Below are 15212 nucleotides of genomic sequence, written 5' to 3'. Positions count from 1 at the left end.
AAACAGTATCAGGAGAATTACATCGACTTCATAGCACAGGAAAGACAACGAGGTGCAAGCAGGAGCCTCTATCCTCAAGGACTCCCACACCCAGGCTGGGCCCTCTTTACCCTGCTACCATTGTGAAAAAGGTACAGGAGCCTGAAGATGAACACTCAGTGGCACAAGGACAAGGTTCAAGGCTGGATGGGTCAATAAATTGGGCACGATAGCAAATGAAGTAGCAGCAAATCAAAGCTCCACATGCAAGTGGATCATTTGTGCACCTTGTTAGTTCTCAACAGTAGAAGAAATGACAAATTAGCAGCAATAGAAAAAATCCTTTCACATCACCGATCACAATAAAATCCATTCCTATTCAGGCATTTGCACTTCTGTTATAAAGCAGCAAAGAAAACTTATTTCCCTGGAACTTTTGTAAGAGCATTTCAGCTCGTTATTGAGTTTGAAGTAGCTGATTTATTAAACATTGTGGAGTCACAAAGGGTTAACCGAAAATTAAACTCTCTGAGGAGGACATTAAATGGATATCCCTGCGCTGTCAATTGAACATGCACCAGCAGTGAGAATAAGTTCAGGGAATTGAATTCCCTTTGCTGTCAAGTGCTCTTTTTTTTAATAACTCGACGCACAGAAAACCTTTCAGAACCTCTGCAGCCATGAAGTGGAAGATAATTTAAAAAAAAACAGCAATAATGTATAAAGCTATGTTTGATTTTCTTTTACGTTGTAATGATAAGAAGAAAAGAAGAGAGCTTGTGTTTCCCCTCTCTTGCCCCACTGAACCCTATTATTCAGACACAAGTCTGATTTTTCAGCACTCTGGAAAAAGGGATCAGGCCATACATAGAACTTCCATTTTCTTTTCTGTTCTGAAGTGTCTCTCTACATTTCAGGAGTGGCCGGAATGTCCAAATGTCCGTATCACACCATGAATTTAGACAGAGTACCTGAAGTGTGGTATTTATGCCCTATTCTTTAGTCCCTTGCTAGTGGATCACCTGCAGTTCAGTTTAGACTGCAGACGATCTGTTAAAATGTCTAGGGGTCGTGGAGGTAACATTTTGGAACGGGAATTCCCGTTACGATTTAAAAAAAAAAAATTTTACACAGACTATATTCCGGAAAATTTCCCAGAACGCAGCAACTGTGTAAAAAACAACGGTCTTGTTTTCAAAGGATGGGGTGTGACCTGTTGAGACTCTCCAGCACCTTTGTGCACTGAAAAGAGTTATTTCTGTTGCATGCTTTGCCTCTCAGTACAAATGTGGATGCTTTCAGCAGGTTTCTTTGGCTGGTTGCTGCGGTTTAAATATTTATGTGCAGGGCTAATGTAGCCCTCGTTTGAATTTACTTATCCCCAAGATAACGGTACACATCTTCAGAATGCCAGAAATAACAAGCGCTTACCCTGCAGGCTGACTTTCAAACTCTTCTACCCATTGCGTTACAATGCCTTCAGTCCGAAGATCAATGTCTCTGGTTGTTACAAAGTTAAAATCAGTGCCCTCTGTCCCATGGAAATACATGGCGTTACCATCAGACTGACAGCTGTGCTGTGGAGAGAGGGAGAGATAGGCAGAGGAGAATTACATTTTTTTAAAAATCACATTCAACTTGTATTCTAACAAAGAGAATTTTCTTTTTCAATATTTTTATTGAAATTCTATATCAAAAAAATAAGGGGTACATAAAAATACATATTAAAAGTCAAAAAATAAAAAAGTACAGAATACTATCATACTATTTCATCCAGAGAACCCCACATTCTCAATCAAGCAAAATATATCAAGTAATATTTTATTATAAAAGAAAATCTCATCCCACTACCAAAACCAAAGATATTGGCAAAGAAAGAAACAAAAATCCCTGTCGCAGTAATAAATTACGTTATTAGCCAACACCCTGCATTAATACCAAATCACAAAGAGAATTTTAAGGAGTTTTCAATCATTCAGTTATTTAAGATTTATTTAAGTTAAATTATAATGGAGAGTCACTTTAAGTAAGAACCACTTTATTCCTTAATAATGTGACATTTGTTCAAGAGTATTTCATAGTCTGATCATGAAAACAAAAATAAAATCAATATTAATTGTTAGAATAACCACAATCTTTTTACAATATTTTATATGATTGTATTAATCTCAATTTTATATCTGCAACTTTCTTTTTTGGATATGTGCAATTACCCTCAATAGTTTATCTACAGTGATGTACAGAGGCACAATTTCAAATGCAGTCTTAACTGTTGGCTATTTGGTGGTGCATTTCAAACTCTTAATAAAATTAGATTTTTGTTTTGCTTATGTTGAGACTTTGCAACATTTCACTCTCAAGTAACCCTTTTGTAAAGTCCCTAAAGTCATTTAATTATCTTTCCTTCCAAAATGCATTATCTCAACAACCTCTCATTAATTGTTTGACTATTCCAGTACCTGGCTCTGCCCACTTGAAAGTTCTTACAGCTCTTCTCATTATTTGCCAAACCTCTCCAACACATTTTGATTTTTTTTCCTGCAAATTTAATCAAACATCTTGGTGGACAATTAAATCTACCTTTTGGAGCACCATCTTCAATGCTTCTTGCCATCAGGTAACATTCAATGGTTTTCTGTACCTGATACTTTTATCCAAAAATTAACTCAATGTAATAAAGATTTCTTTGAGACACTTTAGTAAACTTTGCTTCATTAATTGCACCCTTTAATTTTAATTAATTTGTTTCACTAAAACATTACATTTGTAAAACATGAATGGTTTTCAACAAATTTTATTTCCTGAATGCTAATATCTGGAATTCTGGCTTCCAGTAGTTTGGCCAACAAATGAGTAATTGGTCTGTAGTTACCTGGGTTGAAAAATTATTTTGACTGATGTGATAGTACAGATCTATCACCAATGTATATAGTGTATATAGTTACAGTATCTAGACTGTGCTTACAGTGATTGGCTGAGAGCTAAGCCACGCCTACTGTCTGGGCCTTAAAGGGATGTGTCCCTAGCCAGGTCGGATCATTCCGGACTGGTTGGCCACCTGTGAAGAGCTCCTGTCTTTTGCTAATAAAAGCCTTGGTTAGGATCAACAAGTCTTTGATTCTTTTGACGAGCTCAACAATCAATCTTCAGTCTCCCATGTAATATGGATGAGTAAAAGTTGATAAAGCTAAAATAACAGCCTTTTCTTTGAGTTCCTTCAACCAGCTAAATTGTATATTACAATTCAGTGACATTTATCATGAGTTTCATTCATTTCCCCAATAATTACTTGCAACAATTCTACTTTCTTCACAATCGCATTTGTATGACAGAATAAATTATCTAAAATTTGCTTCTTTACTGCTATGTAATGTTGCACTGCAAGCTTGGGACTTCGTCTCCTCAACGACATGAAAATCCTACTCTGACAAAATTTCTTTGTCCTTGTCACAAAATGTGACATCTCTCTCTCTAGCAGCAGAAACATAAGGGAAAGGAAAGCTCTGATAAAATAATCCAGCTTCAAACACAGGACATATGAATCAAATGATTGGGAGAACAAAGGGAGGCCTGTCTGAGTAAAGTTGTTCGAACTGGTGATAGACAGACTTGATCAAATTAGAAATCTTGGTGTTTTCTGTTATTTTTCAAATCCTCATTATTCCAGTTATGTTATTTTAAGATCAAATAGTGAAGCAGCAGTGGATTAAAAGAAGCTCCTTAAAAGGCTGTATGATTACGTCCCTTTCTATGAGTATTTAAATATATTTTTATTGGTTTTTAGTGGTGGAGAAATTTTAGCCAGATGGTTTGATTTGTGTTTTATTTTTCCCAGTGCTCTGAAACTGTCCTGTAGTTAAACATTAACAGCCAGAATGGAATAAACTCCTTTCTTGAAACTCTATTATCACTCCATTTGGCTGCTCCACTGTGAAATCTCTTCAAGGGATGCCTGGCCTGAAGAAGTTCTTTTCCTCTCTTCGAAGGGAGTTTTGTGAGAGTCTCCCTCACTGCTCCCCTTCTGCACTCCCTGCTGCTCTCAAGCTCTGCCACCATGTTCTCACCCAGACTCGCTTCCACAGCCATGTGTCATTGCCTCCACCGCCACCTTGTGCCTCGTGGTTTCGCTCCTGGCCTCCTGTCCATGTTCACCTCTGGCCTCTTGGCTATTGACCTGTGCTTCTCCCCCTGCACCTTCTTTCCTCCTCCCCCTGACTTTTTATTCAGGTGCCTGCCTGCTTTTTGCACACACCTTGACAAAGTGCCCAGGCCAAAAACCTTGGTGATAGATCTTTGCCTCCTTTGGATGTTGTGGGACCTGCTGAGTTTCTCGAGCACTTTTGCGCATTAATTATCATTCTCCTTTGAACCTTCTAAACAAGTACTGATTCCTCCCAATCCTTTTAACCGAAAGAAAGAGAAGATAGTCTGAAGTAAACAATGGGAATTATCACCAAAGAAGAATTGCTTTTCTGGCAATAAATAGATGCAAAATGGGAAGTATGAAACAGATTCTATTTTCATTATTTTTGTCATTTCTAGTAGCAGCCAAAAGTAGTATCACGGTGTTACGGTGCCAGCAATCAGGACTGGGATTCTGTAAGGAGTTTGGATGCTCTCCCTGTGTCTGTGTGGATTTTCTCTGGGGGGGGGGCCTCCAGTTTCCTCCCACCATCCAAAACCTGCCAGGGGTTGTAGGTTAATTGAGTGTAATTGGAACGCAAGCTTGGAACTGATGAGCTGGAGTTTGAGATTTTAACATTGTGATTCATTATGATGAAAGGGGGGAGGGGGGTGAAACTAACTTCATACTTTGTTTCACACCTCTAAAACCGATGGAAATGATTGTCAAGACAGGTAGGAGGGTGTAACTGTGAGTGACTTGGGTAGAAGGATCCATGAGATCGCATTACAGGAGCCTCTGCACTTGGACTTGGCCAACAGGTACGATTCCTTTTACAAAAAACACCAGTGAGGATAAGAACAGAGACTGCAAAGTGAATGAGCAAACTGATTGTGGTACAGAGGGTCGTTCAAGATGGAGGAAAGGAGAAGGAATGTAGCAGTCACAGGAGCACGCAAATTGTTCTGAGTAATTGCATGTTCACATCTTGAAGGCTACGTTGTCTAACTTGTGTTTGGGTTAAGGATATTTCCTCAGGTCTCAGGAGAAACAGATCAGTTGCCATGGTTGATCTGGGATCTAATGATAATCAATGACATACACAAGTTCCTTCTGATGTTGGACAGTCTAGATGTAGAATTGATGTTTCCTCTGAATGGGATGTCTAAAAATGGGGCCACAGTCTCAAAGTAAGGGGCCACTGTTCAGACAAAGGTGAAAAGAAATTTCATATCTGGAGGGTAGTGAATTTTTTTTGAAGATATGTGGAGGCTCAGCTGCCCATTATATTCACAATAGATGAATAGATGTCATGGCCGGCCGCAACACAGTGTGACTCAGTTAGTGCAGAGAAATGGATCGGATGTCAATCCATAGGACCATAAGAGTGGCAGAAAATATCACTGGAGTCTCTCTCCCTCTTTTCCACCCCCCACTGACGTGATCTACCGGGATCGTTGTCTGAAGAGGGTGGGCAAAAATCATTGAGGACCACTTCCACACTGCACACAGCATCTTTCAGCTGCTCCTGCTGGGGAAGAGATACAGGAGGATCAGAGGAACAGCTTCTTCCCAAGGGCAGTTAGAATGCTGCATATGTATTGTTTGTCTGTACATGTGTTATGTCTGTGTGCTTTTGCACTGAAGGCCAGTTTGTACTTGTACAATTAGATGAAAATAAACTTGACAACTAGATTTTGGCCATTCAGGGAACCGAGGAACATGGGGTAACATGGGGTAACAGATGTTAAAGAATGGGTAAAGGCATTTTAAAGAAGAATGTGAAATTGGTCACTTAGTAAATTCAAGGCAGAGATCAATAATGTTTTAGATATTAAAGGATGTGGTTAGCATAGGAAAGTGGCTCAGAAATAAAATTGCACTTTGATCTCATTGAAAGACAAAGGAGGCACCTGAATGACTAAAAACTGCTTAAGTTCTGATAAACAAACAGTGAAATTTTCTTTATTTTCCCACAAAAATCACGAATGTATAATTGTAAACACGTTATAACAAACAAAATTAAAAACAGAAAATGCTGGAAATGTTCAGCAGATCAGGCAACATCAGGGTTCGTAACCTTCCATCCTTGTCCCTAAGTATTACCTAATTCTCCACGGATGCAGAGCCGCTGCATTACTGCAAGAGTGTGCGTGTGAGAGAGTGTGCGCGAGAGCAAGAGTGAGTGAAAGTGTAAGAGTATTTGCACAGTTTGTTTACATTTCTCTCTTTTGTAGATGTATCTTTTTCTTGAGTACAGGTTACACACTACTAATAACTGCCTGGCCTGCAGAGAAAAGAATCTCAGGGTTGTATGTCATGCTGTACTTGTAAAAACAAATTTGGACTTGAACCTGAAATAATAATGGAATATAATCTTGCACACCAAGAGCATGATAATTCTTTCTCAAATGCTCAATCATTCTCTGGAGGAAATCCAATATCAGAAATTGAAATAAAATCAACTCAGAACAATGTTTTAAACATAAATCTGTAATATTTCACATTTTGATTAAAAAGGATTCTTTTTGGGGGGTGGGAAGGTGACTGAAGTTATTAAAATTGGATCGTTCAGCAACAGAACAACGTGTTGAAGTAAAAACAAACACATTTATAGATTCAGTCAGTTTACATCCCATCCAGTTCATTAATTCATGCTTCTATGTGAAATATAAATCAGGCTAATCTGCATTAATTGTAGCAAGTAGCAAGGTGAAACTGGAAGACTCCTCTCAACCTTGCGTATGAAACCCTCCATCAGCATCTCGTGTGCAGCAAAAATCCATGTCCAGTTACAGTGGGAGAGCAGATGTTGTGGTTAGGCATTTCTTTCATCTCTGGAAAAGCTTCTGTCAATCTTTCCCAGAGGGATATAAATAATAAATAATAGATCAGGAAATTTTAGAGAACACATCAGGGGTGAAACAAGTTCCAACAATATTAATTTTGTGGGGAATTAAGTAATTACATTTAAAGTATCAATGAAAAAAATATAGTTTAAGTTTTCAACAGGTATTTGAGGGCTTGATACTAATCCACACGAATTTTTGTCCTGTGCAAAAGTTGTTATTTTTCTATTAATATATTGAAATAAAATGATACAATGTTCTTGTGGGAGTCAAATGATCATTTCTGGTTTAGTTCAAATGCTTAAGATCAGTAAAGGCTGGATCAATATTCAGGGCCGTTGTGTCAAAAACCACAATCCTGACAGACACAGGATTAGCTGACTCATGAAATCAATCAGAAAAGTGTGTCAACGGAGGAGCAGAAACAACTGAGGGAATAAATAGACCAGAATGTTGGATAAATGGCAACAAGCGGAGACTGGTCATGAGATTTACCAAACCAAAATAGTTCATCCAGCTGAAAATGCATCTCAAAGAAAGGCTCAAACCCTGGACGATCAGAAACTAGTTAAAACACCGATCCCCATTGCAAGAATTCTACATGAAACAGATGGAGTAAATTCTGAAATGGCAGCTCACGGATTCGCTCAAGGAACTGTGGATGACCAATTGACGGTATTCAAGGCGGAAATAGGGAGTGTTTTGAAAACAAAAGATTTCAAGGAAGAGGCAAAATGTTTAAGATTGGAAATCAACTATGATAGTGAATGGGGCAGGACGCTAAAAGAATCTTGAAATTCCAATTTAGACATACAGCACAGTAACAGGCCATTTTGACCCACAAGTCTGTGCTGCCTAATTTACACCCAATTAACCTATACATCCCCAGTACGTTTCAAATGGTGGGAGGAAACCGGAGCCTCCGGGGAAAACAAATGCACACACAGGGAGAACATACAAATTCCTTACGTGAGATTCAAACCCGGTCCCAATCATTGACGCTGTACTTAACTGGTATGCCCACTGTGCCGCCCCAATCCTCTGACTTGTACAGCTTTTTCTTATTTCAGATTTATTGCCACCGAGACAGAGGTGCACCAAAGATGTACAAGGACTGCCTAAAGAAATCTCTTGGTGCCTGCCACATTGACCACCGCCAGTGGGCTGATATCGCCTCAAACCGTGCATCTTGGCACCTCACAGTTCGGCAGGCAGCAACCTCCTTGGAAGAAGACTGCAGAGCCCACCTCACTGACAAAAGACAAAGGAGGAAAAACCCAACCCACCAATTTTCCCTTGCAACCGCTGCACCGTGTCTACCTGTCCCGCATCGGACTTGTCAGCCACAAACAAGCCTGCAGCTGACGTGGAAATTACTCCTCCATAAATCTTCGTCCGCGAAGCCAAGCCAAAGAAGAATTATACTTGTATTAAAACATGCCAGTACAGTTTTATTGGCCATGAGACATAGGCTGTGCCAAAATTATTTTGAAACAATTTAAAGTTTACATTTGCACAAGCATTCAGTGCACTCATACTTTTGTCTCAGGAAAAAAAATGTGCACAACATTAAAATTTTTGCACACACTGACTGCTAAAAATTAGCAGTAACATTGGTTTTGAATCTCAGGTTTTGGAGTTTGTTGATCAGTTTTTAGGGAACGATGGTGTTAAATGCCAAACTGTAGTCGATCAAGGGCATCCTGATGAATGCATCTTTACTGTCCAGGTATCCCAGTGAGATGGCATCCGCCTTAGACCTGTTGCCACGATAAATGCATTGGAACATATCCACATTACCGCTCAGGCAGGAGCTGATATGCTTTAACACCAACTTTCAAAACACTTCATCACTGTTGTAAGTGCCATTGGTCAATAGTCATTAAGGCCACATTTCTGGGGTGTGGACATGTGGCTGACATGGACAGTATTTATTACAACCCTCTTATGGATCACTGCACCATTTGTGTTGAAGCCAATTCCACAGAAGCACTGGTGTGGGAATTCAGGAATCAACATTTAAGCCCCTTTCACATTTGCCAGTGATGCCAATCGGCCTTTAAAGTGGCAAGTGTGAAAGTAAAATCTGCTCAATGCCGGCGTCAGATGATGTCATCTCACACTGGGGATTGGCAGCCTCGACCCCTAGTACAAACCCCAGCATCTGCAGATGCCAGCGTTGAGATCAGGCAACTGTGAAACAGGTAATTGCATTGCAGGCACTTCCTATTGAAGGTAGAACAGACCAAACGCCGGGGATAAACCCTTGTAAGTGTGAAAGCATTCAGTGTCCCAGTTAGGAGTGGTTTAGTGTCCAAGACCAAACCCCCATTACTATCCCGGGACAGTAAACGCCCCATTCACTGGGATGCAAGTGTCAAAGGGACTTCAGTGATGATGAAACGGAGATGAATCGGCAAAATTTGGAAAAGGCTGCACATCCAAAACACGAGTTCAGAAGGAACTCTTTTTGGAGGATTACACAGCATGATAGAAAATAATTAAATCGAGGACCAAAGCCAAGAACTTCTTTATTTACATGAGATGAACACAAAGACATAATGGACTCCAAGATACAATTAGCTGGGATACAAAAACCTGGAATTATTTGGAAACTAGAGTTGGGATGAAAGTTAATTTTGCCTTGATACCATCACCACACCCAGCAATATTCATCTCATGACAGAAAATATAAGAAAAACAAAGGTCACACCAACAATATTTAATACTGAGCAAGGAAATGGATAAGTTTTAAGAAAATAGCAAAACATTATTTAGCATAATTTGTGCTGGGGTCAGAGCTAATGAAGTAAACGGAAATGCTGAGAAACATGGTGATGACTGGGGAACTTTCAGGGATCTTTTCCTTGTTATTTTATGGCTCTTGCATTAAGCAGGTTTGGCCACCCCTGTAAATTCAGAGGGGATATGGGCCAAATGTAGGCAAATGGGTCAAGCTAGGTTAGACAACTTGGTTGGCATGGACATTGGGCTGAAGGGCCTTTTGCTGTGCTCTACGACTCTAAGACGCAAAAAGTCATTCAGCCCACTGGTTTCCCCCTTGTAGACTATTCCCATCTGTCCCATTCCTCTCTCCTCCTTTTGCAATAGCCCTGTAACATTCATGTGCCCATTAACACCTCTGATTCTTTTGCCACTGATTTACCTCAGGGGCAATTTAAAACAACCAATTCATCTACCAGTTTATTGTGTTTGGGGAGCAAACTGGAGAATATTGCGGAAATGAATTAATCAGGAACTGAATGACTGGAACAGAAGTTATTGAAGAAAGCAAGTTAAGCTTAATGATAAATGATAAATAATTGGGTGCAAACTGGGCAGCATGGACTCGTGGGCCGAAATGGCCTGTTTCCCTGCTGTATGTCTAAATTTAAATTACTTTTACACTGGTTCTGCAATGTTCTTAGCGTGTGGATAATGCCAGTCTTTGGGCAAGAGCAGGGGTGGCCAAACCTGCTTAATGCAAGAGCCACATACGATAAACTCTGTATATTTGAGAGCCACGCCTGCTAAAGCAGCTCACACGATTCCTGTCTCACGTCAACATACTTACGCGAGCTGCACATTCTCTGTCAAAGAGCCACATTTGGCCTGCGAACTGCGGTTTGGCCACCCCTGAGCAAGCGATGACATTTTCTAACCGGTGTCAGTATTGAGCCACTCAGTAACGTGTCAGTAAAATATAATCTTCCCTCTGCGAAGGCTCATTCCCTTGTATATCAGACTTAATGATGATACCCATTTGTTTCATACTTGAAAGAACATCAAGAATAAAATGTGGCAGCTATTCAAATGTCTTTTTTTTAAAAAAAGCTTTCCTGCCACTCGGGGCTGATGCATGTATAAAGTTACATGAAGTCAAGCTTCAAATCTCTTGAGGTCCTCTGACGCGCGAACAAACCTAATTAACTACATCTGAATTTTTACTTTTAGTCACAGATCAGTTGCAAGCACACATGCTGGAAATGATCCAATTTCCCAACCTCATGGTTCACTAACCCAGCCAGAGAGAAGCCATTTCGTAGTTTTGGAGCAGAGAATGGGCTACAGCTACAAGTTAAAACACAGAAATGCTGGAGGAACACTGCCAGTCTCAGGAGGTAAAGATATATCGCTGACATTTCGGACCCTGGCCTCCTAAGAATGTTGTGAGACCACTCTTGCTTCCAGTAGCAAAACCTTGATATTTCATGTATGCTTTTGTACTTCTTTGGTTAGGTCTCCACTGGAGAACCATGTCCAGGAAAGATTCAAGAAATGGGAGCAAGGTGTTCAAAGGAAATTTACTGGATTGATGTCCATGTTGACAGACTTGAAAGCAATAGAAGGAGTTAAGATGACAGCATCACTTGGAGTAAACTGCAGAGGACTAAAAAGAAACACATTTAGAGTGCATTCGGTTTTCTCATGTCCCTTCTTGTGATGTGCAATTCCCTCAGATTTAGAATATAGGAAAATGAAAGAGGTAATGAACTTATCAAGAAGAAAAAGGAGACACGTGTAAGGTTCCAGAAGCAACAATCAGACAGGGTGCTGGGGGAATATAAAGATTGGGGAAAAGAGCACAAGCAAGGTGTTAAGAAGCTCAAAAGGACCCCTGGTCAACAGGATTGAAGAAGATCCATATTATACTTACATTAAAAACAAGAGGGCAATGAGGGAAAGGATAGGATCAAAGAAGAAAATCTATACTGGAATCAGAGGAAGTGGGTGAGATACTAAACGAGTAATTTGAATCTGTGTTTCACAAGAGAACAACATGGACAATGATTGGGAGCATAATTCAAGACTCCTTTATTGACCTGTACTAAAACACAAAATGTAATGATGCATAAAATGTCAACTTTTGCCAGCTGGAAAAGCACCCAAAAAGATGCTACTAGCCTGGCCCATTCCCAACAATGAGAGAAAGAGAAGCAAAAATCAATACCTTCAAAGACACAGAGTGTATGTGGATTCACCTCCAGCACTTCTGCAGATGGACAGCCTCCTCCACAGTTCATTAGCAAACCAGAGCTCCCAGATCTGAGCCTCCATCACAATCAGGAAGCTTTCAGCACTCCAGGCCCCTTTTGGGTGTACTTTGTGCCCACGACACTGTCTCGAATCCCGGTTCTGATACCCCTTTCCCATGTGTCAGTCTGCTGCAGCCTGCAGACTGGTAAGGGTTCTTCAGCCACCAGTCTCTCATCACCAGCAACCTGGTTCGAGTCCTTCGGCTGTTGAATCCCTCACTTGTCTGTTGACATGGCCTCCTTCGCTATTGGGTCATCTCCCAGGATTCTCCTGCTCAGCTGGGCTGGGGGCTGTTTTCCCTCTTCTGGTGCCCTGCACTGGTCTGCTGATCTCCTTGGGTTCACAACCCTTTGTGATCCACTGCCAAGCATGGATGCACAGACCTCCATGGTTTTCAAGATATTTAAAAAAAAGTCAGCTCCTGAAACAGGCAGATATTAGCCTGTGTGGGGTAGTCGGCATTATGACTGGGCAGTACAACCCTGCGGATGACTGCAGGGTCTCTGCTCCCCACTCTCTTGGGTGCACACCGTGACAGAAATTCTATTATTTGGAGAATGCTCAGGTATTGGGGCATTTTTGAGATCAAGAAAGATGTGTTGGGTCTTTTCAGAAGCATTAAGGTGGACAGGTCATCTGGGCCTGATGGGCTATTTCCCCATTTTTTGAAAGAGGCAAATGAAGAGGACTGGGGCCTTGACAAAGATCTTTTGATACTGACTAGTGACAGAAAAGGTCTCAGAGGGCTGGAGAGTGGTGATTGTTGTACCTTGTTTTAAAAAGGGGACAAAGAATAATCCAGGAAATTATAGGCCAGTAAATCTCACATCAGTCTTAGGGAAACTATTAGAAAGAATATTTAGGGTAAGGATTTAAGAACATTTAGAAAGTCATGGTCAAATTGGAGCACCCACGAGGGGCAGGATGCGTCTTAGCAATTTCAGTGAGGTTTTTGAACAGGTGATAAAGATGGCTTGTAAGAATAAGGCAGTGAACATTGTTCTGGGAAAGGCTTTCGATGAAGTCCCCCATGGTAGGCTGATTCAGAAGGGCAGGTGCATGGTGAATTGATCATTTTGATTGAATATTGACGAGGCCTTCAAAACATGTTATTTGGGCTGGAAACCTGACCACCGATGTCCTGCAGGGATCAGTGTTGGGGACCCTGTGCTTGTGATGTACATAAAAACTTTAGTGGATGAGTACATTTTCGGATGATACGAAGATTGGTGAATTTCAGGACAGCGGAGGGTTATCAAAGAATACAGCAGCATATAGGTCAGTTACAGATATGGCCAGAGGAAAAGCAGATGAAGTTCAATCTGGTCACATTGCACTTTGGGAGGTCAAATCTAAGAGGGGATGCATCAAGTTAATTGTCAGGCTCTTAAACATACCAATGTGAGAGGGATCTGATGGTCCATGCTCATAAATGCTTGAAAGTGGCCGTCCAAGTGGATAAAGGTAGTAAAGAAGGCATATAGTGGGCATGAAGCATAAAAGTAAGGAAAATATGATGCAGTTATATAAAACTTTGGTTAACCTAATTTGAATATTGCATGCAATTCTCATTGCTCCATTGAAGGAAGGTTTACCTGGACTAGAAGATAAAAGTTATGGGTGAAAGATTGGACAAATTTGGGTTGATTTTCTCCCCCCCCCCCCAGAGTGTGGGAGGCTGGGGTGACCTGAAGTGCATAAAATCATGGATGGACAGAATAATTTCCCCAAGGCAAAAGTGTGTCACACACTAGGAAACATGCACTTAAGCTGAGGGGAGGAAGTTAAGTGAGCTATGTGGGACAAACAGTAGTGGTGGAAACACCCATTTAAGAGGCTTCTAGATAGACACATGAATGTGGAGAATATCTTTGAAGGTGCAAGCAGATTTTTAATTTGATTTGGACTTCATGTTTAGCACAGACATATGAGCCAAAAGGCCTGTTCCTGAGATGCACTAAACAAGCTGTTCAGAGGAACCAAAACAATTTCCATTTCAAAATTGATCCACTAGAGGCACATCAAAATGACCTCACCTTCGTGTCCTAGAAATGTTCCCTGTCACTTTTATTATCTTGTGGTTAGATGCACATCAAAAGACGACTAACAAAATTCATTTTTGACTTCCTCCCCAAGGCTTCACTGTTATGACGATATTTCCCGACAGCTGGCCCTCGCACTTTGTGAGGATTACTACTGTTGGCTTGAAAGCATTGGGTTTGGACAATGGCAGATTGCAAATGGCTAGTGACAGATGGAGAGGAATCTGCCCTCAACACCTTCATTTCAGAACAAGTGAACACCATAAATTTCTGAAATTAAGAAGATGTCATTCAACGCGAGCAGAGAGAAGGACATATTTGAAAGCCAGACGGACTAACACATTATTGCAATAAAAATTCTATCTAAACTGTACTAAATGTCATTTGTAAGCAGGTTTAAATTAATGCACCATTCCACCAGAGACATCCTTTAATGACAGTCATATATTAACTGATTAATCACAGGATACGAGTTCTCCACAGACGTGTAAAGCTTATTAAATTAAAATTAAGATATTGCAATGAGACAGAGAAGGTACATAGAAGCAAATGACCAAGATAATGGGATTATTCAGAGCAAACCTTCACTGTAGCTCCAGGGAAGAAAAGCCAGTTGCCTGTGTCGACTGGATCCAAGTCATCTTCCAGGAGCGTCTGCTTGTGGGCAGCATTGATGATCAGTATGTTATCCAGGACCCAGCAGGCCTCGTATACATGACTGGCATGGAGATATTCCTGTGCCCATTTAAATCTGATACTGTCACCTTTGGCTTCTTGAGGGAGATAGACAATGTGGATAACTGTGTTGCTGTTGGATGGAGCCCTGTTACGCAAATATTAAATGCATGGGTCATTTATCTATCTTCTCTGTATTTATTGTCTGATTTGCTATTATCAACTCAGAATTTCTTCAGAGAAGCACATCAATCATATTACCTAGTAAGGAGTTCCTCAAGGAAGCCTTCTCAGATCTGATCATAACAGCTCGAATGACTTTGTAACTATTAATCCCATACCAATCAACAGAGAGCAATGCAGTGATCCATTAACTTTCTCTTGTACAAACCTGATCCTTTCCAAAACAATCCAATCAGTCGACGAGTTCTTGGAGTAGAAGACACCAATGCTGGGATCGGTGTAGCTGTAGCGACATGTGCCAGACCCTGTAAGCCGGATCAGAGG

General features: G+C 40.7%; 1 protein-coding gene across 5 annotated transcripts in view; it reads right to left on the bottom strand.

Annotated features, from left to right (window-relative positions):
• LOC138748952 (reelin-like) overlaps positions 1-15212 on the bottom strand; it is a 271468-nt gene that overhangs the window by 155326 nt on the left and 100930 nt on the right. For all 5 annotated transcript variants that reach the window (XM_069909910.1, XM_069909907.1, XM_069909911.1 and 2 more), the window contains 3 exons: positions 15097-15193; positions 14613-14853; positions 1411-1556 (listed from right to left, as the gene is read on the bottom strand). In XM_069909910.1, coding sequence (XP_069766011.1) covers positions 1411-1556; positions 14613-14853; positions 15097-15193 — 484 coding nt within the window. The remainder of the gene's footprint in view (positions 1-1410; positions 1557-14612; positions 14854-15096; positions 15194-15212) is intronic.

The sequence above is a fragment of the Narcine bancroftii genome, chromosome 13 (assembly GCF_036971445.1).
Source record: "Narcine bancroftii isolate sNarBan1 chromosome 13, sNarBan1.hap1, whole genome shotgun sequence".
Taxonomy (NCBI): domain Eukaryota; kingdom Metazoa; phylum Chordata; class Chondrichthyes; order Torpediniformes; family Narcinidae; genus Narcine; species Narcine bancroftii.
The sequence above is the reverse complement of the archived record's forward strand: the minus strand, read 5'-3'. Positions and strand labels throughout refer to the sequence as shown.